We start from the raw sequence: 24,234 nt of genomic DNA, 5'->3' as shown, positions 1-24,234 counted from the left end.
CCCTCCCTCCTTCCCTCCCTCTCTTCCTTCCTTCCTTCATTTTTTTGGCTGTGTTGTGTCTTTGTTGCTGCGTGCGGGCTTTCTCTAGATGCAGCGAGCAGGGGCTACTCTTCATTGTGGTGCGTGGGGTTCTCACTGTGGTGGCTTCTCTTGGTGCGGAGCACGGACTCTAGGCGCGGGGGCTTCAGTAGTTGTGGCACATGGGCTCAGTAGTTGTGGCGCACGGGCTCTAGAGTGCAGGGTCAGTAGTTGTGGCGCACGGGCTTAGTTGCTCCGCGGCATGTGGGATCTTGCTGGACCAGGGCTCGAACCCATGTCCCCTGCACTGGCAGGTGGATTCTTAACCACTGCACCACCAGGGAAGCCCTCAGCCACTTTTCTTGAGATGCTCTCCTGGGAGAGCAGCTGTGTAGACACGCTGTCTGTGGTCACTGCAGAGGTTGGACAGGTCTGCGTGGAAGCAGGACAGGATGGTCTCGCCAGGCTCAGCACGACACCCAGACCCAGCACTGCCCACGCCAGAAGCTGGCGCCTGCAATGCCAAGGTAAGACCAAGCCCGTGGGCGGTGTTAGGTGTGCAGACACCGTCTCATGGCTGCTTCTTACTTGTTTAAGATTTATGTTTCTCGGCAAGTTTTAGGTTCACAGCCAAATTGAGGGGAAGGTGTGGATATTTCCCGAACCCTCTGCCCCACCATCCACTTCCCCCCAGGCGGTGCGTGTGTTGCAGTCCATAGACCCACGGCGTCACGTTGTCATCGTGTGCGGGCTGCTCTTGGGGCCATACGTTCTGTGGGTTTGACAAGTGTAAGATGACAAGTGTCCACCACAACGGTGTCATGCAGAGCATTTTCACTGTCCTAGAGATCCTCTCTGCGGTACCCGTGGCACTTTCTAATATCCTGGGTTAAGGGGTGAAAGTCTTGGTGCTTGAATTACAGATGATAGTGTCCATAGTCTGGAAAAGCCTGGAGCCCACACCTCAGTCAGCGCTTCTGATGGTGAGGCCTGAGCTGTGGGTCTCTCTGGAGGGAAAAGCCGTATTAGGATATGGACACCAACCTCTGCCTGTGACCGCAGGTCTCGCCAACGCCTGATGCCCACAGACCTGTGATGGGACCCCCACCTGCCCCCAGTTTGGTCCGTGCTTAGTGGTCTGATTCCTGGGCCCTCGCGGGGCTCCTCTGATGCTGGTGAAGGGTCGTCTGTGCTCTGCGTTTTGTCAGATAAACAAGATCCAACTCTGAACTGCAAGGTTGTTGCTGGTTATAGATGTTGTGCGGAGCTGACCGCTGTGATAATTTGCTGAGGAAAGAAGTCTGGTTCTTTTTAAAGCACCTGGTACAAGTGTGCTATGGAGACTTGTGAGAAGGATGTCTTTGTCCTGTGGTTAAGTTTCACTGTTTTTTCTTTTTCTTTTAGATGGAAAAATTGTACCTGCAGTATCTGAGAGCAGAGAGCTTTAGAAAAGCCCTGATTTATCAAAAGAAGTATCTTTTGCTGTTGATTGGTGGATTCCAGGACTCTGAACAAGAAACACTCTCCATGATCGCCCACTTGGGAGTATTTCCTTCCAAGGCAGATAAGAAAGCGGTGGCGGCTCGCCCTTTTACGAAATTCCGCACTGCCGTCAGGGTGGTGATCGCTGTCTTAAGGTACCGCCGAGGCACGTGCCTCCCGTCTGCTTTGGGGTCGTTTAGTCTTTGAAACGCTACAGTTGTTCCCTTTTTTAAGATGAATGATATTTGAGGCCTTAAAATATAGACGACCCTTGTCTTCCGGAAACCCTGCTGTGTCGAGCTGCGCCTTCTAAGGTGGAAGGGTTGAGGGTTAGGGTTAAGAGTTAGGGTTAAGGGTTAGGCTCGAGGTGCCTCTATTGTAAACAAAGCCTTCCCCTCAGTGGTGTTCTTATGATGGCAGACGTGTCTGATTGAGCTTAACACTGCATTTCACTTCTTCGTGTTTCAGTTTCTTGTATTTCAGTCAAATTTGTGTTTCATAAAGGGTGCCATGTGCACAGGAGCACATGCTGTGGGCCCCCCAGCGGGGAGGTACACCTGACCCCTAAGTGTCCGCCTGGCCCAGCCCAGCCCAGCTCCAGCCATTAGGCATGCAGGGCGCCACTTTGGAGTACGGATGGACTCCCTGGTGTGATAGGGAATTCTGACTATTTCAAAATTAACAGTGATGAAAATCTATTTTATTTTATAATTTTAAAATCTGCTGTATTTCTAAAAATGTTTGTCCCACTAAGAATTGTGCCACTGTGTCTGCTCTGGTGCCCACGGAGGTGCCTTTTCTGGGCCACGCTCACCTCCGTCTGCGGGACCAGGCACAGCAGGGTGGGCTGGGCCCCCTCGGCCTTTCCCTGGACTGCACCACAAAAGGCAGTGTGGGTCCCATTGCCCTCAGAGACCCAGCACCGCACACAGTCCAGCCGCACACTTGCCAGGAGCCCCCGCGGGGTGGAGGCCTCCCCCGGCCTCCGGGCACTTAGCGCCCTCCCTCCCTCTGAGTTCTCCGGACCACAGACTGTCCACCCACCTGCCTGTCACTCTGTCTGTCACCTGTCTGTCCGTCCGTCCGTCCATCTGTTCTGTATTTTCGGAGAACATGCCCCGTGCCAGGAAGTACGTCAGATGCTGGGTTGGGGCGGGGAGAGCCCCAAACCCTGCCTCCGTCTTTCTACCAACACGAAGTGGAGGTGCCTCCTGGGCCTTGGGTCTCAGAGGCAGCAGTGCTGTGAGGGAGCTGCTGGGGGCCGTTGAGGAGAGGGGTCTAGGGACCCCTACACCGCTGTACCTCCCGTCACCACGCGGAGGGCGAGGGTCTCCATTTCCCCCAGCTGTCCGGGGCCCGTCAAGTGTGTTAGCGACGGAAGGGAGTGTGGTGAACCAGACAGACCCCAGTTGTCGGGTCTGGGAGTGGAGGGGCAGGGTCGGGGGCGCGGGGGGCCCAGGGGCCGGGGGCGGGGGCGGGAAGGTGCTGGTGATGCCCGGGTAGCGGGCCGCGCTCTCACTCCATGGTCCCATCACGTCTGGATTTTCTTGGTTCTTTTCACTCCTGTTTTGCTCTAGTTCTCAATGTTTTCTATCTTTTTTTGTAGGTTACGCTTTTTGGTTAAGAAATGGCAACAAGTAGATGGCAGAGGAGCCCTAGCGCCAGGCCGAGCACCCCGCCCAGGTACCCCCCTATGCCACCCCACCCATGGGCTTCTTCAGTGCCCGCCTGGTGGGAGATCTCAAAGGAGAATAAGAAACCAGTAATTCAGCCAGTGCGCTTGTCAGGAGGCAAAGGGTTTTTGAAGGAAGGTGGTTTTTATTTTGGGAACAAGCACAAGCTTATACAATTAACGTTGATGAATAAAAGTGGTTCAGAGGAGCGTAATAATGATTGAAAAATACAGAAATGCTAAATGTATCGACCAATAGCTTATTTTCAATACAAAGTCTTTTTTAGTCTCCCAAGTGGAGTGACGTTCTGCTTCACACTGTGCACGTCTCCTGGGAGCACCTCTGCCTCAGTCCCGTCCAGGCTGTGGTTGTCCTCTGCCCCGTCTGACGGGCCGCTACCCAGGTGTAGCCGGGCTGCCTGGGGGAGCTGCAGTGGGCAGCACCCTTCATGGCCACTGGGCTTCCCTGGTGGTGCCAGTCCCCTTTGATTTCCACGTGTGAATCCTTACGTCTTGGAATCAGCTGGCTTTGAGGTTCTTCAGGAGGTCCCCCCACACCCCCTGCCCCCCGGCTGCACCTGGTGGTCGCCAGGGTTCCTGCCCTTCCCACTCCTCAGAGCTGGGTGCAGGAGACCCACCCCAGGCCCACCTGGCGCCCTGCTCGCTCCATCAGGGTGCTGAGTGCTTCTCCAGGGCGCTGCCCACACAGACACGGGGGTCAGGGTTAGCCTTGCAGGAATGAATTTCAGGTGTTCAAAACTCAGGTTTCAGACTTCCCTGGTGGCGCAGTGGTTAGGAATCCACCTGACAATGCAGGGGACACGGGTTCGAGCCCCAGTCCAGGAAGGTCCCACATGCCGCGGAGCGGCTGGGCCCGTGAGCCATAGCCGCTGAGCCTGCGTGTCCGGAGCCTGTGCTCCGCAACGGGAGAGGCCACAACAGTGAGAGGCCTTCGTACCACAAAAAAACAAACAAACAAACAAAAAAACCTCAGGTTTCTTCTAGAGGTTTTTCTTTTTTTCTTTTTTCTTTTTTTTTTTTGTGGTACGCAGGCCTCTCACTGTTGTGGCCTCTCCCATTGCGGAGCACAGGCTCAGGACGCGCAGGCTCAGCGGCCATGGCTCACGGGCCCAGCCGCTCCGCAGCATGTGGGATCTTCCCGGACCGGGGCACGAACCCGTGTCCCCTGCATCCGCAGGTGGACTCTCAACCACTGCGCCACCAGGGAAGCCCTAGAGATTTTTTTAATACAGTTTTTATAACGAGTACTTTTTAAACGTTTTGAAATTGCCATGCAGACTCCTAAAAGCTTGTAAATTTAAAATTTTGGTGGATGGGCCTCCCTACTAAAATGCATTCTTTTCTTTTCTTAATCCCTTCATTGCTAAATAATCCTGGGGGAAGGATTCCTGGTGCCCCGGCGGCAGCAGTCTCCACCCAACACCCGCGAATCCCCACCAACCCGGGACGTGCCTGCCAGCCACGCCAGGGGCCCTGTGCCAAAAGCATCCCCACGCAGGAGGGAAAGGTGAGCGGTGGTGCCTCAGCTGCTTTTCTACTGCAGGGTTGTAGCCATCAGCGGGGGCCCCATCTGCAGAGACAGGGCCAAGCACGGAGGTGTCCCTGGGCAGATCTGTGCGGGTGCCCAGGCCCGCCTGTGATGGAAGGGCCCCCGGGCACACATGACCCCCACCCCCACCCCACGCACACACACACATACATGCAAGGCCGTGGTGTTAGCTTTACTTAGTCTTTTTCTTTGGGATTCGGGGGTTTTTTGCACACGTAATGTGTTTTTATACTTACAACTTACTTGGCAATTGAGGTGTTACAGTGATAATGTTAAACATCCATCGGTTATTTGGGGAAAAAACTGTTTTCAATTAAAAATATAATTAAGAGGCCTTGTGGTTAAATTGTAGAATGGAATTTTGTTTAAAAATTCAGGTGCAGAAAGGTTTCCCTGGCAGCTGTGACTGTCGCGTTCTGAGCCCTGGGTGTAACAGCTGTGCGGTGTGGCCCTCATCACCTTCAACACGGCTTGCACCCATTTTCCTGACCGTGAGATTTCTTATCCAAGTGCTGCTTGTGAGAGATGTGATTTCCATTTCCATTTCTCCAGACTGAAACACAAATAATGATAATCCTATTCAAATGCTTGAATATGATTACGAGTCATTTATTTAATTCATTTGACTATGACTCCTCCAGTATTTGGAACCTACCCGTGAAGTGAATAGAAAGCTCAGTCTGTGTCTGTGGTATTTGTCACACACATGTGACGGCTTGTGCAGGCATGTCGCCTGCTCTCTCTCGCGTGCTTTCCCGGGGTTCTAAAACAACCTCGTCAGAGCAGAACGCATCGTCCACCTCTGACATCAGACCAGCAGGGATAAAATGCTCACCTTGGCTCTCTCGCTCTATGGTCTCCAGTTGGTGGTGAGACCTCTGTATGAGTTGCGTGTTAAGAGTGTGACGATTTCGGGTGTAACTGCCCTGATGGGAGAGGCCAGACCGATGAGCGTGGGCGGCACCGCCGTGCGTGAGTCTGTGTCCCCACTCACCCTGCGTCTCTGCCGATGGGAACCCACCAGCGTGTGTGTGGTTCCTCACAGAGACGTGTTCTGAAAGTTTCGGTTCCAGAGCGAGGCAGGGAGTGCAGCAGTGTGAGTCCGTGAGGGCCCAGAAGCCCGGTTCTATTCGGGGAGGGCAGGCAGGGGTTCTCGGTCTGGCTGTGGCTCCCCCATTCCTGAGTGGGTGATACCTTTGAAGGAATAGGTGGTGGCCAAGGCCTCTTTTTTGTGGGTGGCACACAGGTAAGACATTCCCTGCCCTGGAGAGGAAGTGAGCAGTGATGCAGACGGGGCTCCCTGGGCCCAGCTGGAGGAAGGGACCTCTGTGAGGGATGCTGGGCAGAATCTGGTTGGGATGATAGACTCATGTGAAGATTTAGTGAATTAAATAAAATATAGTAGTTTTTAGTTGTTTTAATTTGGAGATGTTGTAAAGAAGTTCGTTTTAAAGCACTATGTAGGGCTTCCCTGGTGGCGCAGTGGTTGAGAGTCCGCCTGCCGATGCAGGGGACACGGGTTCGTGCCCCGGTCCAGGAGGATCCCACATGCCACGGAGCGGCTGGGCCCGTGAGCCATGGCTGCTGGGCCTGTGCGTCTGGAGCCTTTGCTCCGCAGCGGAAAAGGCCACAACAGTGAGAGGCCCGTGTACCGCAAAAAAAAAAAAAAGCACTATGTAGCACTTTTTAAAAAACCCTTACTCTTTTTCTGCTGTGGTAAAGAAAATATAGGAAGGTAACAACTGCCTAGTTTACCCCATTTCCCACGAGTGTCTGGTCAGCAGGCCCAACTCCACAGCCCCTCCGCACTGGCTGCGTTCAAACCATCTGCTGAGTTCAACTCTTTTTTTTTGTTTGTTGGTTTGTATGTTTGAAGATCCAATCCGTCCCCAAATCCCAGACCAGAAAGATCCCTGACTGCTTCCCAAGATCCAGAACATTCCTTGACGGAATACATTCACCATTTAGAAATGATCCAGCAAAGACTGGGAGACGTACCACCAGGTAATGAAAGTCCTCTCTGTCTTCTGACGTGATCTGAGTGACCCAGGAGTGTCCAGTCTTGGAGAGGAGACGGCTGGGGTCCAGCTTAGTCACTCTTGTTAGTTTCAGTCCTGCTAATCAGCCATCATTAATAGTATCAGAAGGAGGGTTGTGAGTGGAGACACCGGGGGTGGGTGTGAAGGATGCACAGTGTGGGGATCACAGTGTCTCAGACTCACAGCGACCATGAAGACCGTGTTTACAGGATGTCATTTGTCCAGCGTTTCTCAACTTTCATAATGTAAACCACTGCGTATCTTAATTGCTATTCTTATTGTTACCAAAAATAAGGTTAATTCAGTGATAGTGTTTCAAAACTGTGAAATTGTTCTTAGAAGATGTGAAGCCTTCTAACAAATTGCTTCCTCATTTCTACTTGTGTTTAGATTCTACTTCAGAGAAGTCCTGCTGCCAGAAGAGTAAACAGTGAATGAAGTCCTGTGACAATTGTATTTGAGGAAGAGGTTTGATTTTCTGTGGGAGCTTGTGATGTGGTGGGTGTGCTGAGTGGTGCTGGGCGCCAGCCCCGGTGTCGTCAGTTAGGTGCTCTCACCCTTACGCTTTGCTGCAAAGCCAAGTGGAGTATTTTCTGTGTGATTTCAGCACAACTTAGCTTCTTACCTTGATGAGGTAGCTGTGCGCTCATGAGTGACGGGCATCTGCCTGGTTCTCTGTTGGTCGAGCCTCCCTGCCCACCCACGAAGGGTAAGCAGAGGATGGCTTCCTGTTGTTTATTTTCTTAAAGTGTACAGCTGGAAACTTGGTTTAAAACAAAAACACACACAAAAACAAAAAGAATAAAATTAAAGCCCTGGTGTGTCTGTGAATAGCCCTGTGTTTTTTTTTTTGTTTTTTTTTTTATCCAGTCTGCTTTTATTAGGGGCAAAAAAATAAAACATAGACTTAGAATTTATATTGAACTTCCGTAAGTCAAAAATTTTCAGTGGAACTTAAAGCACTAATAAGACAAATAGCCACATGCCTATTGATTCATCTTGCTTGGTTTCTTCTTTTATTTCTGTCAGATGCTGTCACTACATATTTATTTCTCATGATTATGATCTTTTTATGTTTTACTCATGCTCGTCTGTACCTGGTGGTGGTATCTAGCCAGTGTCCTTTACCCAAACGTGTGTTGTAAAGGTATGTTTATAAGTATCTCAGTGTGTTTCTAGGACCTTTGAACATGACATTTATTCTGCTGGGCTTGGTTTTAATATAAAACCACTTTTTCCTAATCACTACTTACTTATTTTCGATTTTTAGATTTTAGACTTACTTGTTTAGATGTTTGATGACTTATTTTAGATTTTTCTTCCCAGTGCATGTCTGCATTTTCCTCTTCTTAGCCAACACTGCCATAAGGACACTGTTTTACAATCTTCCTACCTTTTCCACTGAGTCCTGTCTTCTCCTTGATGTTATTGAAGCGAAATCTTGACCAGCTCCAGGAGCAGGAATCCAAGAAATGTCTCTTCACTTTCCAGAAGAATGACGTTTGAAATTGATCAAATACTGAATAAATAAATATCCATGTCATCCATGTTAAGCTAATGAGGGAGGGAGGGCCCATTTAAAGCCACCAGTGGACGTAACCATCACACCAACTTGTTACCATGGAGGTTAATAATTAAAAAGAAAGAGACATTCACCCTCCTTTCCTGGAAGAACACAGGTCATACCTGCTGATGAGGGAAATTCTTCTTCACAGTAAAGCACCCAGCTAATTAATATAGAGGGAGCAATACAATTAGAGAGCAACCAATTCTGCTCCCAGCGAAATAATCGGTTCACGGTGGGTTCATCAACAAGTCCTAAAACCAAGGCGAAGTTCCACTTCCACAGTGCAGGGGCCTGGGAGTGTCCAGTGTGACCCTGGCTCATGGCAGGCCTGGCACGATGCCATGTGAGATGCACAGTCTCCCCCAGTTTACAGATGGAGGGACAAGTGACACAGAACCACGAGGAAAGAGACACATGGGATTTTCTGTAAGTGACTGTCCTGGTTTCATTAAATAGACAACATTACTCAGAAAACAAAAGTGAGGGCCCTGTTCTTTGTTAAAAGAAACAAAGGAGGGCTTCCCTGGTGGCGCAGTGGTTGAGAGTCCGCCTGCCGATGCAGGGGACACAGGTTTGTGCCCCGGACCGGGAAGATCCCACATGCCGCGGAGCGGCTGGGCCCGTGAGCCGTGGCCGCTGAGCCTGCGCGTCCTGAGCCTGTGCTCCACAACGGGAGAGGCCACAACAGTGAGAGGCCCGTGTACCACAAAAAAAAAGAAAAAAAAAAAAACTAAGGAGACATAACCAAATGCATGTGCAGAAACTTAATTAGTTCCTAAATTGGGGGGAAGCAGCTATAAAGTCATTTTGGGGGGTAACGGGGTAAATTTGAGTGTGTACTGGATAGCAGATTTTAGGGGAATTTGTGTTAATTTTCTTAGGTGTGGTCATGGTTATATGAGAGAAGGCTGCTTTTCTTAGGAGCTGTATGCTGAATTATTTAAGAAAAAGGAGCCGTAACAAATGCAATTTACTTTGAAATGGTTTCGTTAGAAAACGAGTACACATATATGGATTAAGTAAACATGCAAAATCTTTTAAAAATATTGAATCTAGATTGAATCTAGTTAGTATATGGTTATTTTTTGAAAATTTTCATGATGAAAGATGAAAAAAATGTCATGACCAAACTGAAGTTTGACCCAGTACGTCTTTTTTTTTTTTTTTTTTTTTTGCGGTATGTGGGCCTCTCACTGTTGTGGCCTCTCCCGTTGCGGAGCACAGGCTCCGGACGCGCAGGCCCAGCGGCCATGGCTCACGGGCCCAGCCGCTCCGCGGCATGTGGGATCTTCCCGGCCCGGGGCACGAACCCGTGTCCCCTGCATCGGCAGGCGGACTCTCAACCACTGCGCCACCAGGGAAGCCCTGACCCACTACGTCTTAATCAACTACAGGACACTGTGTCAGCCCAGGTGGGAGAACATAACCACGCTAGGCTTTCCGGCTAAGGGAATCCAGTACAAGGATTTGATCACTATGATGACGGAGGAGCCCTCTCCCTGGGGCTGGCGGGTCGGCAGAACGGTTACTGGGACACCGGGACTGAGCCCCCCTCCAGCAGGAGCTGACCCCTCAGGGGAGGTGCATCAGCATCACTGTGGCAGGGCGAGAGACGCCCGTCTTTCTCCTTCTGCCCTCCTGTTCGCCAAACTAGACAGGGAGCCTGGGACCGTTCCTTGCGGAAGTCGGCGCCGTGTGCAGAGCAGACAGGCATCGACCTGAAAGCACGCTGACAGGTGACCCTTGGCCACGAAGACTCTGTGCTCACCCACCCGTACTTAGTTACCAAAACGCACCTGCCTGACGTGGGGCAAACACTCCTCATACCGAGGAAGGCCCGCGCGGTGTCGTGTCTCAGTGACGCAGGCTCTCCAGGTAACGCCGGGCTCCGCCCTCGGTGCTGGGTCTGCCCCTCGCTGACGGGTGTAGTTAACACACCCAGCCTGTCATGGAAAGTGGGGGAGGTGAGGAGGAGACGTCCAGAGCAAGCATTAAACAGGCCTGCGCCCCTGTTTCAAAGAGTCTTCCTTCTACCATGTAGGCCTGGTTTTCTGGGCCTCACTGTCCTTTCTGAAAGATTTGAGACCTTAACAGTCTTGTTTTTAGAGGACTTCCTTTCCTTTTACAGTCGAACCTGGAAGTACTAAGTACGAGGAGGTGCCCAGCGAAGACATCAGGTACAGATCCAGGTTTTACTGTCTTCGAGTTGTGCCGGCCTCCAGGCTCCCCCTGTCATTGGGATCAATCCCACCAGCCGATGCAGGAACCCTCATCCCTGCTGGTTCAGAGGGGGACCACTGTCACCAGTGGCAGCAGCCTCCCCCCACCCCCGGGACAGCAGAGCCCAGAGTCATAGGATGGAAAGCAAAAATTCCTCCAGGGTTAGCTGGCGTAGCAGTAAGAGGGGCTCTTCCCATCTTCTGATGGCCCCAGGCTGATGTATTCTGGCTGTGGGAGAAATGGCCATAAGTGGGTCTGCAGTAGGGCAGCCTTCCCACTGTCAGTAGCTGAGCTGCTTCTGGGTTGACGTCAGGGAATCCCATGGTCGTAAGCCTAGTGCCGCACTTTTGCTATGAGAGGAGTTTTCTGGTCAGAAGCAGTGATGTAATTTGGGCAGTCCCCAGATGGGTTCTGGGCAGGGACAGCAAGTCCATATGCAGAACAGGAGTAGATAGGGCACAAGGACAACTCAGAGGGACAAATTTTCTGGGAACCCTGGCCATCTGTTCATGGGGTTTACTTTTGCCTTCCTGACCTGCTTGAGTCTTATCATTCACCACCTCCTCTCCATCACCACCCGAGTGTCCTACAGTTCAATTCTGACACTACCTGGGGTCAGCACAGAAACTATGTTAAGGACTCAGTCCCAGGGGCTTCCCTGGGGGTGCAGTGGTTAAGAATCTGCCTGGGGACACGGGTTCAAGCCCTGGTCCGGAGAGATCCCACATGCTGCGGAGCGCTAAGCCTGTGAGCCACAACTACTGAGCCTGCACCCTAGAGCCTGCGAGCCACAACTACTGAGCCCACGAGCCACAACTACTGAAGCCCGCACGCCTAGAGCCCGTGCTCCCCAACAAGAGAAGCCACTGCAATGAGAAGCCCGCGCACCGCAAGGAAGAGTAGCCCCCATTTGCCGCAACTAGAGAAAGCCGGCGGGCAGCAACAAAGACCCAACTCAGCCAAAAATAAATAAATAAATAAATATTTTTAAAAAGGACTCAGTCCCAGAAGACAGCCACGTTAGACAGCGGCCATCAGTGGAGCCCCCAGGCTGTCCACACTTCTGCCTGGCCAGCTACAAACTTCTCCTGAGTATCAGAGCTGCAGGTCCTTGTCCAGGTCTTGTGAAACCAACAGCCTACAGCTTCCTCAGTCAGTAGACGGGAGTAGCACACTCAGATGTGGTCATATCAAAGTCCACACATGCCAAGCCTGGGCCTTTCTTAGTTGTGGGCAGTGCAAGGCGTAGCTGCTTGTCTTTCACTTTGGAAGGGAGACCGTGATAGTCTACAGACCACTGATTTTTCATGGAATTTAGCTCTCACCATCCAAGGCATCTAGGGTACTTCTTCCTGCTCATTAGGACCAATTGCCATGATGTCTTTAATGCATCAAAATGATATTACGATGTCTAAACAAAGACCCTAAGGTAAGGTAGGGAAGTTGTCCCTGCCAGTTGAAATCGAATTGATCATCTAATTGGCATTGAAAAAAGAATGATTAGGGAGCCTAAATGTAAAACCTTTTATGATTGTACCTGGGACAGGTGCCATCACTTCTGGACCCATATCAAGAGTTTATCCCAAAGTAGCCAGAGAAGTACAACAAATAATGAAACTGGATGTAAACAGCAGCATTCCATTGAGAACCAGAAATAGTATTGTCTTAGCTTGGGCTGCTATAACGAAATGCCATAAACTAGGTCGCTTATAATCAACAGAAATGTGTGTCTCAGAGTCTGGAGGCTGGAAGTTCAAGATCCTGGGGCCGGCAGGGTGGGGTTCTCATGAGGGCCTCTCCTGGGTTGCAGACGGCTGATTATTCCTTGTATCTTTACGTGGTGGAGAGCAGAGAGGGGGAGCAAGCACTCGTGGCTCTTTTAAGGGCACTAATCCTATCCGTAAGGGAGGGCTCCACCCTCACAGCCTCATCTGCTTCCCAGAGCTTCTAGCTCCCAGTGCCATCCCATTGTGGGCAGGATTTCAGCGTAGGAGTTTTGTCCATCACAGGTACACACAGCTGGGCGTGAAAAGATCCAGAAGGCGTACGTAAATGACATGGTCGGTAGTCAGACTCATGGTGCTGCATCTTCTGTTTCACTGTCTCAGCCACGTCTGTGGTCTTGTGGGACGTTCCCTATGACTAGTTGGCAGAACAGGAAGAAGCACAAGTTTGTTCTGCAGCTGGATCTGCACAGTGTGCTGGCCTCAGCCAGAAGTAGACAGTTGCCACACACACACAGCTTATGGGATTTGGAAGAATTCCAGCTGGCAAACTTCGGATAGTACATTGGTGCTCCATTCCACGTGGAAAGAGAGCTGACCTGGGTTCCTGATCCATAAGCATTCTTATGGGTAATTGACTGTCCAGCTGGTCAATACTTGACAGCAGAAAGATTGCAAAGTGGTGTCAAAGTCATCTACAGTATGGGTATGTAAGAAGACCTTCCTCAGGGCACCCACTGCGGAAGTGCAGTCCAGTGGACAGGATGACTTGCTCATGGGTGTCACTCAGTCTCTTTCCTTAGGTGGCAGGAAAGAGACTTGCACTGGTTCAGCAACAAGACCTCCTCTCACCAAGGCTTCCTGGCTTCTCCCACTTCTCAGTGCCTGAACTGCCAACTGCAGAGGCCAGGGCTGAGACCTTGATGTGGCGAGCTGGTTCCTCTATCAGAGGACGCAGTGGTTGGTCCTGCCAGGAATAGACACACTCCAGGTGCAACTTTTTTGCTTCCCTGTCTGCAGTGCATCTGCCAACACCACTCTCTGTGCCCTTGGAGACATCTTGTTCGTTGCTGTAGCTCTGCATGACACTGCCTCTTAGCAGCAGGCATTATGTTAAAGCGATGAAAGTGCAGGATGAGTTCACACGTAGAATCCACTGGTCTTACCATGTTGGAGGAGGTCATCGAGAGGACATGACCGCTGGTTGACATGTGAGCTGGCCCTGGGCCATCAGAGGCTCCCCACCTGCTCCCCATCCTTGGGTTGTGCATTGCGCTTGCCTTCCCCACACTGGCAGCTGCCCCAAGGATGCAGCCTTGAGAGAGCAAGGTGGTGTGGAGACCATCTGGAAAGTGCATGACTGAACCCAGTCAAGGCCTCTGTATAAGCTCTTAAGATTCTGGCGGGCGGGTGCGGAGATCTATTCGTCTTCTGGCCGCCAGGGCAAACCTCATAAGTTCTGTGCTTATTAAACCTGCTGATCTGGAGTGTCTGTGTCTCTTTGGTCTCTCCTTGCCCTCATGTACAGGGGCAAGTTTACGAACCAACATCATGTGGCCCATCAGCTGGAAGCAGCTGTCTGGGCTGAAGAGTGGAATGGCTGGCTGAAGGCTCTCTATCAGCGCCAGCTTGGAAATCAGTCTTTCAAGTTGGACGCAGTGTTGCAAACTGGTGTATGCCTTAAACTAGGAGCACGTGTATCATGTACTTCCCTTACAGCCAGACTGCAGGGGTCTGAAAATCAAGAGGCAGACTCTTCCACTGTGTGTGCAAGTTAGATTCTCTAGTTTCTCAATCGCAGATAAGCAAAGGCGTACCGAGCCACACCCCTGTGGGTCACTCAGGTTCTACACATTCTTCCCCGTTGTGCAGTGAGTGTAGGAGCAGCCCTACCCTCTCTATCACCAAGACAGTAACTCCTCCTTTCACCTGCTGGTTCCTAGACACAGGAACCCAAGGTTCCCAGACATCATCCATAGTTTATAATCCAATGGAACACTTGGTGTGTTCCCCAGGGAGTGTCCCTTTCGGGGACCAGGACCTCTAACCCTACAGAATCTAAACTTGGGAGGACAGGAGGCACAAAGTTCCCCAGTGGATCACTGGGGTTGATGGTTAAGTGGGACCACTCCTGTTTCCACCCCTTGGGTTTCAGATTCAGGTATCTTTCTTATTGGGAACACAGTGCCATATATAGGTCTTGAATGAAACCCCATCTTTGCAGAACATTACCTCCAATTTGGCACTTGAGCTGTGCCTTTAGCTGACTGTCCCAGTGCTCTGTTAGGCAGCAGATCCCGTGGTCATTGCACTCCTTGCTGTGCACTTCCTTTGCCATAAAGTGAATCCTACGTTTGATATGATGATGCATGGGATCCTGTGCCAGAGGAACTACCACTCCATAAGCCCCTGTTGCCTGACACTTGTGGGCAGGAAGTCAAGCCTATATATGGAATATGAATCTGTTTCTGTGAAAACAAACTCCTGGCCCTTCCAGGATGGAAGAGTTCCAATACAGCAAACTTGGCTGGTTGACCTTCTCAGTGGAAGGAGCCACATTCAGAGCTCAGCATTGGTCTCCCGCTGGCAGGTTAGACCTTCAGTGTCAGCTAGTGGTTAGATCAGCTTTGGGCCCACGAGTAGCCGCCAACCTCATTACTTCGGTCCCTCTGTTCTTGTACCCATCATGCCAGTACAGGGGTTGCCAAGTAAGAGATGCTGTCCAGGGTCAACTGGCTGAATCGTCATTCTGTCTGCTTGGTGGTTTATTACTTTCATGGGTGCTCTCTGGTGGGCATTAATATTTTATACCAAGACCATCCTGCTTGGCACCTATCCCACTATGTCTTCCCACATGCTTTCCTTGTCCCCAGTTTTCCAATTGTTTTCCTTCCAAACCCTTAGTGAGTCACACAGGCCATCCAACACTGCCCGTGTGTCCATATATATTCTCATCTTGGGCCACTCCTTACACAGAAAAGGGAATGACTAGGAACTCTGTCCATGGGGAGGGTATATCCTTAACCACTGTCTGTCACGGCCAACCCTGAGTGAGGTTGTAATGTAGCTGCTGTACACTTTCATTTTGAACTCACATGCCAAGCCAACCCATCTGTGAACCAGGCTCAAGATTCTTCCACCTCTGTCAACTTGCTCTGAAGGCTTCCCCATATGGTCATAGATGTGAAGGAACAGAGAGGCTCTGATACAACAGCAGTGGATGCCATGTGGGTCTGGGCCACCTATTTTGCACTCCCTTGTGACCTCTGAACAGTCTCGTGCTCAGTCTTGAATGTGCTCCTTCCTTCCACCTGGTAATGGACTGTTTCTGGGCCAAACCGACCTGATGACTTGGTGAGTTTGGCAGAACCCACCTCACAAAGCACTGTCCTGTCTGCGGGGTTACTTGGTGTCCCAAGGTCAGATGTTCCATCTCTGTCAGAGCACAGAAGCACACCAAGATGGTTCCCCCCGCCCAAAGGCATATATAATTCTCTGCTTCAAGTGGCATCACAGAACCCAGGGTTCCTGCTTTGTGAATCTCTTGCTGAGATGTGCCAGAAACTCCACATTCCATCGTTCTCCACCACCAATACCACCTGCTAGACCATATGGCCCAGGCAGCAGAACTGCTTGCACCACAGCCTTGACCTGTGACAGAAACTTTTCCTTTTCTGGTCTCTTCTCAAACCTGGAAGTCTTCCAAGTCAACCAGTATTTGGGCCAGAGCAGTATTTATAGGTGTGGAATATGCTGCTTCCAGAACTTGAAGAGGCCCAACAGTGTCTTCCTTTATTAAAAAATGGTTGAAGGTGCATGATACAACATTTGTCTTTTTCTTTTGGAAGGGATGCCTTAGGGCACCACTGACCACTGGATCCCTAAAAATATTATAAGTGTAGCAGGTCCCTGAATCTTCATAGGGTTTATCTACTACTCTCTGGAGCACCTGTATCTTACCAATGTCTCCAGCATCTTTATAATGTTATTGATGTAATGGAACAACGTGATGTTCTTCAGGATGGTGGTTTTTGGACTATGAGAGGGCAAGAGAGGTAACATAGGCTTCAGGCAAAACTGCATCTTCGTTCCACGTGAATGTGAAATGTTTCTGATCTTTTCTGATAGGGACAGAAAAGAACACAGTGGATTAGCAGCCACCTACCACATGTGACACAGAGACTACTCTTGGGGCTGCTCCTGAGTTGAGTTTGCAGTATACTCTCATCCTTCAGGATCCTTCTGATTTCTGCAGGGATCATGCTGGTGAAGTAAAGGCTTTGGGGACCACCATGCTGTATCCTTTAGATCCTTAAAAGTGGCACCCATCTCTGCCACCCCTCCCACCCCCAGATGTGATGTTTTTTTATGATCCTGATAGGAATAGATGCGTTTTAGAGGTTTCCACTTGGCTTTTCCTATTGTGATAGCGCTAACCCTACAGGTCAGGGACCCAAAATGAGAGTAATGTTCATTGCCAAGTACGTCAATGCCAATTATTCATTTTGGGACAGGGAAATGACCACCAGGCAGGTTCACAGACCCAGTGGACCTACCGTAAGCTGGACCTTGGGCAGGACTCCATTAATGATCTGGGCACCACATGAGCCACTCTGACAGGGGAGCCATGATGATCCAGGGGTCTAGGTGTCAAAGTCATTTCAGACCTTGTGTCCATCAGTCTTCAAAATGTTTGGCTACCCACTTTTCCCCGGGTGTAGTTACCAAAGGAAAGGCCTTTGGGATTCATTTCTGTGTATACTTGTGGCATATCACAGGGTCCTTCTTGGTATTTGGCCACCTCTTCAGTTCCATGTCTGAAAACTGGCTCAGGTCCAGAAACTGGCTGTGGGATCCTGATTCTTTATGTCGGGCAACCAGCCTGATTGTCCTGGTCCTCCATCCCTGACGTTTTTCTGCTGGTAGTACCTTCAGCTGCCCATCTATCTTGCCTCCAGGCATGCTGTGTTTTATGAAGCCGCCTCTCTCTGCAGCTCTCCTTGCCGTGGCCTGTAATTTGCGATACTCGGACCTGTGTCAGTTCCGTGCTGCTTCCTGGCCTCTTCTGTTTTAGGGTCCTATCGTCCCCAATGCTGTTCTGGAACAGCCCTTCCCACTGTCCGCTCTCACCTGAAAGCGGAGCCACCGCTGACTAGTGACGTCAGTACCCCTTTCCTCAGCCTGTTTCTTTGGACTTTTGTAAAAATTTGTTATTTGTGCCTTTATGTGGAATATAACCGTCTGGTGGGTCTTCAGGAAGCACAGGGTGTTTAAATTTCAGCAAAACCCACATCCCTGACCCTTGTACTCCTTTCCATCAGTCTGCTGTAGCAATTGTCGTTTCAACTTTGCTGACTGTGGGCCATAGCGTTCTCTACACGTAGTGTTTTTTAAAATATATCTGCAAATTCTGAAATTTCTCCCTTTGAAAGGAGTCTGATGCCTCTCCCCTGAATATAGGTGAGCTTTACTAACAGCTAGGGAGTGGCAGAAGTGATGGCACATGACTCCTGAGGCTAGTTCACAAGAAGGCCATGGCTTTCCTTTGTCTTTGGACAACTGCCCTTGGAATCCAGCCATTACACGGTGGGGAGCTCTAGGCCACAGGGAGTGGCCGTGTGTGGGTATGCTGGCTGACACCCCCAACCAGGCTCCTGCACCAACTGCCAGGCGTGAGTAAATGAACCTTCAGATCATTCCAACCCCTGGCCTGCGAGCTGCGCCAGCTGAGGCCCCAGATGCTGTCGAACAGAGACAAGCCATCTCCACTATCCCCTGACCCACAGTAACCTAGAGAGATAATAAATGATTCTTGTTTCCAGCCACCAAGTGTTCAGTTATATAGCAGTAAATACAGCATCATTTTAGGAGCATCCTTTCAGGGAGTTTGCTACCAGTCTTTGCCCGGGCGTTAAATCCCGTATCTTAGAAGATTGATCGTAATAGTCTTCTACCCCATGTTACTCTCCAGTTCTCTCCTGATTTCTGCAGGGGTCGTGCTGGTGAATTAAACAAGGATGCTGGGGACCACCACTCACCAAGCACACTTATAATCCAGCCCCACACACACTTCCCTAGCTCCTGTAACGGGTCGAACTGTGTCCCTGCAAAAGATGCTGAAGTCCTAATCCCCCAGTACCCGTGAATGTAACCTAATTTGGAAATAGGGTCTTTACAGATAATCAAATTAAGATGAATTAATTAGGGTAGGTCCTAATCCAATGACTGGTGTCCTTAAAAACAGGGGATTTGGACACAGAAACAACACACAGATATAGGGAGAAAGGCATGTCAACATGAAAGCAGAGATGGGCATGATGCATCTACAAGCCAAGTAGCACCAAAGATTGCCAGCAAACCACCAGAAGCTAGCAGACAGGGATGGAAGATCCTTCCTTCACAGCCCTGTAGCCTTGTTCTGACTTCCAGCCCCCAGAACTGTGAGATAAATTTCTGTTAAGCCACCCAGTCTGTGGTACTTTGTTACTGCAGCCCTAGCAAACTAATATGTTCTTTTGAGGGGGAGGGGGCTATAGTCCACCCGAATTATGCTGAGAAATAACCATAATTATATGCCTAGTGTCCAATAGGTTGGGGAAAGGAGTGCTCGGTGGGTAGGGAAAGGTGAGCCACATGGGCAGGCTCCAGAGGTTCAAGGCAGTCTTGGGGGTGGGGAGCGGTCAAAAGCTTGGAGGGCGTCTACCCAGATATGAGATCTCTTTGACATGTGTCATGGGCCCAGATTTTCCCAACCACGGCCCCAAACTTAGCATAACAGAACTGCCTTGACTGGTTGTTTACCATCTTTGAGATACTAATTCTTGAGCCTGGCCCTTGTCTTTATTGTCTCAGTGCAGGAGATGAGGCTTTTTTTGCAGGCAACCGAAGAGACTCCATGGCCTTCAGTGGTCTGTTGGTAGCCATCCACTGTCCATTATTTCTCTTAAGGGCGTCAGTAGTGTTAAGGAATAAGCTACCCAGTCCCAGTACCCTTCCTTATAGCGAATATTTCCATCATACGTAAAAGGCTTCGAGGGTATTCATTTCACTTCTCTGGCTCACTCTTCTACACGGGTGGAAGGTTAACAATTAGATCACCTCGTGCCAGGGTCTGAGTGTTCCACCCACAAGTGGTGAGTGGTTCACCCCATCTTATCACCTGCCATCTAAACCCCAGGTACCAACTGTTGCAGGATGGTTTCTCCAGAAGCAGATGGTGAGGGAGAGTTTGGGGTACAAGTCTATATGGCATCAACACCTGTGAAAGGAAGGGCAAGGAGACAGGGTTGAGCCTAGGAAGGAGAGGGCCATGCAGGCCCAGCTAACCTGTAGGTAGCCTGTCGCGCTCCGGAGCAAGCACTGCTTCTCAGAGGCCTTCTGTGCTGGGCCCAATGGCCAGGCCGGCTCAGTCACCTCAAGAAGGATACGACCTAGGAAGGTGGCCCTCTGCGGACAAGGGAGGGGCGGGTACTCGCGTCCACTACAGTCCCCCGTCGCACCTGGCAGATACGCTTCCCGCCGACACTGGGGATCAGCTCCCTCAGGATTCTCGGGGTGTGTGTGTGGGGGGGTCTCAGTTCAGTTCCACCAGCCCCCAAGCCTCCGGACGTCTTGTTCCCTCATGTCTGTCCTCGCACTTCCCAAGGTCACCCCACGGTCTGAAATGGCTGCTGGAGCTCCTTCCAAGGCTGTTTTGAAAAGCACATGGGCTAACACACACGTCACAGCGCGTCTACGAAGGACGTCCAAAGGTGCCCAGGGTGTCCAGCTAACTCCCGAGAGTCGTGAAAAGCCCCACGCATAAAGGCCCACGCGTGCTGGGGAGAAAGCGTGTGGACGCCCCCCGCCCGCCCCAGCACAAGCCCAGCGCACCCCGAAGCCTCAGCGTCCGCGCGGACACCAGACCAGGGCCTGCGGGGTCGCCGTGGACCGATGCCCGCCTGAGGCCCGCGACCCGAACACCGGGGGCGAGGGGCATCTCGCGCCCACAACCCCAACACTGAGGTAACCGCGTTGAGAGGCGAGCCCGCGTTCCTGCCTGTCGACGATCCAAGCCCTCGGCGCAGAGCCTCTCGGGAGTGACGCTCTCCCCGCTCCCCCAATGGGAGCCCGGAGCGTCCTCGCCGCGTCCTCGCGGCCAATGGGAGCGAGCCTCTGGTGTTGCTGGGCGGGCCCGGCCTCCCACCTGGCAGGCGACTCGCCGCGCTCCCCTTCTCGCCCTTCCCGCCGCGCACGCGCGCTCCGTACAGGGTCGGCCGGGCGGTCGGGGGCGCGCGGGGCGGTGGCGGCGCCCGAGGAGCCGTCCGCGTTCGTCCCCGCTCCTCTGTGGAGCCGCCGGGGCTGCGCCCCTGCCTGCCGCCTGAGATTCCCCGGGGGCCGATGCCGGTCGCCGGGCAGAGCGGAGCGACGTAGCCGCTGCCAGTGCCGCCGCCTGGGCTCGGCGCGGCCCGACACCGACCCAGGCCCCGACCCCGCCCGGGTCGAGCCGGCCGACCGGCCGTCCTTCGGCGGGGCCATGGCCGAGCGCGGGTGCCCGCTGGAGGCGGTGCCGTTATCCGCCGAGGTGCGGGAGAGCCTGGCCGAGCTGGAGCTGGAGCTGTCGGAAGGTGAGCGGCCCGGCGCCTGGGACCCCCGCCCTGCCCTACTCCCAGACCCCCGCCCGACCCTCCGCGGGCCCGGGACCCCCGCCCGGCCCTCACACCCGAACCCCGACCTCCGTCCGACTTCCGGCGCCCGGCGGGTGGCCGCGCTTTGGGTGGTTTGGCCTAAGGCGCGGGAACCTGGACGGGGATGACCGTTCTGTCCGAGCGGGCTGTCCCAGCCGAGGGCCGCGGGTCAGCGCCCTGGCAGCCGCAGCCCCGCGTGCCTTGGTTTCCTCTTCTGAGACGGGGTGGTCGCAGCACCTGCCTCTCGGCGCCCGTATGAGCCTAATGCCTTAGCAGGTGCAAAGTACTGAACACTTCGAACGAGGTTGTTAGCCCCTTTTAGGGCACTTTTAAAAATTAAAAAAGCATATTCAATAAGTGGTTGTTTGTTTAAAATAGACTGAATGATTAGGCCTCAGAGGCGTGGGTGGCGTTACCCCTCCGTCTGTTACCCGAAGGCTCGTGTCCCAAACTCCGCGTGGCTTTCGTTGCACAGAGTTAGTTCTTGTCCGGGATCAGGGAGGCGTCGTAGCCCTTGAAGAGAAGCAACTAAATGCTTAACTGTTCTTTTTTTTTTTTTTTTTTTTTACGGTACGCGGGCCTCTCACTGTTGTGGCCTCTCCCGTTGCGGAGCACAGGCTACAGACACACAGGCTCAGCAGCCATGGCTCATGGGCCCAGCCGCTCCGCGGCATGTGGGATCTTCCTGGACCGGGGCACGAACCCACGTCCCCTGCATCGGCAGGCGGACTCTCAACCACTGCGCCACCAGGGAAGCCCCTGCTTAACTGTTCTTGACACTTAAATGCGTTTTCAACTGTCAGCAGCCATTTTCTCCATAGTCTGAACCCAGTTCAAGTTTCGCTCCGGTTGGGGTAGTGACTGTCTAACAAATATGCCCCGGACTGTACTGACTGCTCACCAGCCTTCGGGAGGTAGGTTCTGTCGTTATCTTTGATTTACAGATAATACAGCATCTACACACAACCGCTTTGAATTCAACATCCAAATTTTTAAACGTTCTGTGACATGTGGCATTTTTTTTTTTAATGGAAGTGCAATTGGAAAAGGGTGGATTTGAGAATTCTTGGTGATTAGCTGCTCCTGGAAAATCTGAAAAACTCAGATTAGGAATGGTTCTGACAGTACCTGCTGTCCTGAGTTTGTTATAGTTCTTCATCGAGGGAAAAATCATATAGACGCCGTTTAGATTTTACACAATTTCAACTATGTTTTTGCAGATTGTTCCTAATTTCTGCTCCAGTGTATTAGTTATTTCCTCAATTCCTTGTTGTTTTGTGGTTGAATGTTGAAGTTCTTTCTAGGAGTTGATGGTTAGATAAGAGTGAGAGCTTCATGATGTGTGTGACAGAACACACATAAAGACAAGTACTTCAACAAAAGGAACGCTTCTCTCGTGAGTCCCCTCATGCTGCTGTCGTTTTAGACACATGTAGAGGATGTACGGTTGGGTGAAGGGTACAAGATTACGCATAGGTGGATAGGAGCCTGGAAACGTAGCTCAAGCTGAGGAAGGAGAAGACAGTGTTGAGGGGAAGGAACAGCAGAGTGCGGTGCAGCCAAAGAGGCAGGAGCCTGGCCTCTGTCCCACGCCCACACCGGTAAGGTTTTATTTACGTAATTAAAGGAAGGTGTTATTAATGAAGCACACTCCTAAGGCAACCAAAGTTCGTGTCATTGTCATTATCATTTTTATGTTTTCATCAAGTAGAAGTAGAAAGTGGGTCTCCCTTTGCCCCACGTGCTGTGTCTCTCTCCCCCCTCCCCCTCCCCCCACCGTTTGAGAGAAACTTAAGTTAGAATAAAGTCAAGTCGGAATAGGGCGCCTTCATGGCAGTCACATTAGCCTGAATGAGGAGTTGCTTAAAACTTCGCGCTGACGTCGTACGAGGCACGTTGGAGGGAGGACGGAGCTTAACACAGACTGAACGCTGCCCACGTGGAGACAGGGGTCAGTGTCAGATACCGGGGTAACCTGGAGAAGCCTGCACGATGTCCCCTCAGCCCGTACCCAGCCTTGACTAGTAGAAAATATGCCCCTGCCGTTATTCATAACTCGCACGTGGCCTTGTTCTCCAGCATCCTCACGGGATTCTCACTGATTGTTGAAATTGGGGTTCATCCTCAGGGATGGTTCTTGTCTTTGGATGCACTCATTTCTCCCCATAGAGCAGGTTTGTGGACTTCCTCATTCCAGAGGGAAATAGGCACAGCCGTGGTCTTGCTCCCTAGCTTTCCTGGCTGTTTTGCCCGTCTTGACTTAGGGGTCTTCTTCAAATGAAATTGAGGGCGACGGGTGGAGGTACACAGAGCCTCACTCTTCTTGGAGGCCCCCCCACCCCGTGAACATACTCAGAAGAATTCACGTATGTGGCTCCTCAAAGCATATCAGACTGTCTGTGGATGAAAATGAGGTTATTAGAGGTATAATCTTGATTTTTTTATAAAGAATTAATTCCCAAACACTGGTGCTTTGCCTATTACTGTCTGGAGTTACCTTCAATGTGCCTCACAGCTAACTTTGGTACTGTACAGTATCCTGGGGCTGTTGCTGCTGAACTGCTTTAAGAACAAGGATGACAGGGTGAACAGGTGGAGCGCAGGGGATCTTTAGGGCAGCGCGACTATTCCGTACAATACAGTAATGGTAGATACAAGGCATTCTGCATTTGTCAAAGCCCAGAGATTGTACAACACGAAGAGTGCACCCTAATGTTAGCTGCCGACTTCAGTTATAATAACGTATCAATTTTATTCATCAGTTAGAATGTATGTACCACAGTAATACAAGATGTAAACAGTAGGGGATGTGTGGGAAATCTCTGTTGTTTCAAATAAATTTTTTGTAAACCTGAAAACAAAAACCCACAAAAAACCAAGGGTGATGGTGTGAAGTTTGTTCTTTGTTTTAGTTGCCTGCAGAGGTTTAGAGAGGAAATTCCTACACAATAGGTTACATTTGTCCCACTCCTGTTTTTTCATTCTGGTTAATAGGTCTATTCCGTAGCTTTAACTTTAGTCTGTTTCTTGTTTTCATGCAGTTTGATAGTGCAGGGGCTCCAGCCTGGATGGAGTCGACCAGAAAGGGGAAAAGCTCCATTTGTGGATGTAGAGGAAGGGACTTCTTTTCACAAAAAGTGTTTTTCCTCATTAAATGTCTTTAATTTCTAAAGTTTGTGATTTGTTGATAATTCTTAGTTTTCAAAATGACAGCCTGCCATTGCCTTCACATCGATAAACATTTGTTATGCTTCCTAAATATTCTGTGGTATACTA

General features: G+C 51.1%; 2 protein-coding genes and 1 long non-coding RNA gene across 20 annotated transcripts in view; 2 read left to right on the top strand and 1 right to left on the bottom strand.

The window, feature by feature from the left end:
• PCNT (pericentrin) overlaps positions 1-7,614 on the top strand; it is a gene marked incomplete at its 5' end in the record, with an annotated part of 91,718 nt that extends 84,104 nt beyond the window's left edge. The window contains 6 exons of the mRNA XM_081234721.1: positions 438-545; positions 1,423-1,655; positions 3,107-3,183; positions 4,577-4,700; positions 6,619-6,746; positions 7,172-7,614. Coding sequence (XP_081090847.1) covers positions 438-545; positions 1,423-1,655; positions 3,107-3,183; positions 4,577-4,700; positions 6,619-6,746; positions 7,172-7,215 — 714 coding nt within the window. The 3' untranslated portion in view covers positions 7,216-7,614. The remainder of the gene's footprint in view (positions 1-437; positions 546-1,422; positions 1,656-3,106; positions 3,184-4,576; positions 4,701-6,618; positions 6,747-7,171) is intronic.
• A 2,048-nt stretch (positions 7,615-9,662) lies between these two features.
• LOC308617681 lies at positions 9,663-20,342 on the bottom strand. Its single transcript, XR_014015903.1, has 3 exons — positions 19,720-20,342; positions 19,094-19,234; positions 9,663-10,291 (listed from the first exon to the last, which is right to left on the bottom strand). It is a non-coding gene; the product is annotated as an uncharacterized lncRNA (long non-coding RNA).
• Positions 20,343-20,539: 197 nt separating this feature from the next.
• Positions 20,540-24,234, top strand: part of DIP2A (disco interacting protein 2 homolog A) — a 93,138-nt gene continuing 89,443 nt past the window's right edge. For 15 of the 18 annotated variants that reach the window (XR_014015995.1, XR_014015996.1, XM_081235980.1 and 12 more), the window contains exon 1: positions 20,540-20,898. Coding sequence is in view for 16 of the 18 variants with exons in the window: in XM_081235980.1 (XP_081092106.1) it covers positions 20,808-20,898 (91 nt within the window). In the remaining 2 variants the exon portion in view is untranslated. Of the gene's footprint in view, positions 20,899-21,761; positions 21,873-24,234 lie in introns of all 18 variants that reach the window. The other 3 variants (XM_081235977.1, XM_081235978.1, XM_081235976.1) reach the window with 3 other exon arrangements.

Source organism: Mesoplodon bidens (assembly GCF_964165515.1).
Source record: "Mesoplodon bidens genome assembly, chromosome: 5".
Classification (NCBI taxonomy): domain Eukaryota; kingdom Metazoa; phylum Chordata; class Mammalia; order Artiodactyla; family Ziphiidae; genus Mesoplodon; species Mesoplodon bidens.
The sequence above is the reverse complement of the archived record's forward strand: the minus strand, read 5'-3'. Positions and strand labels throughout refer to the sequence as shown.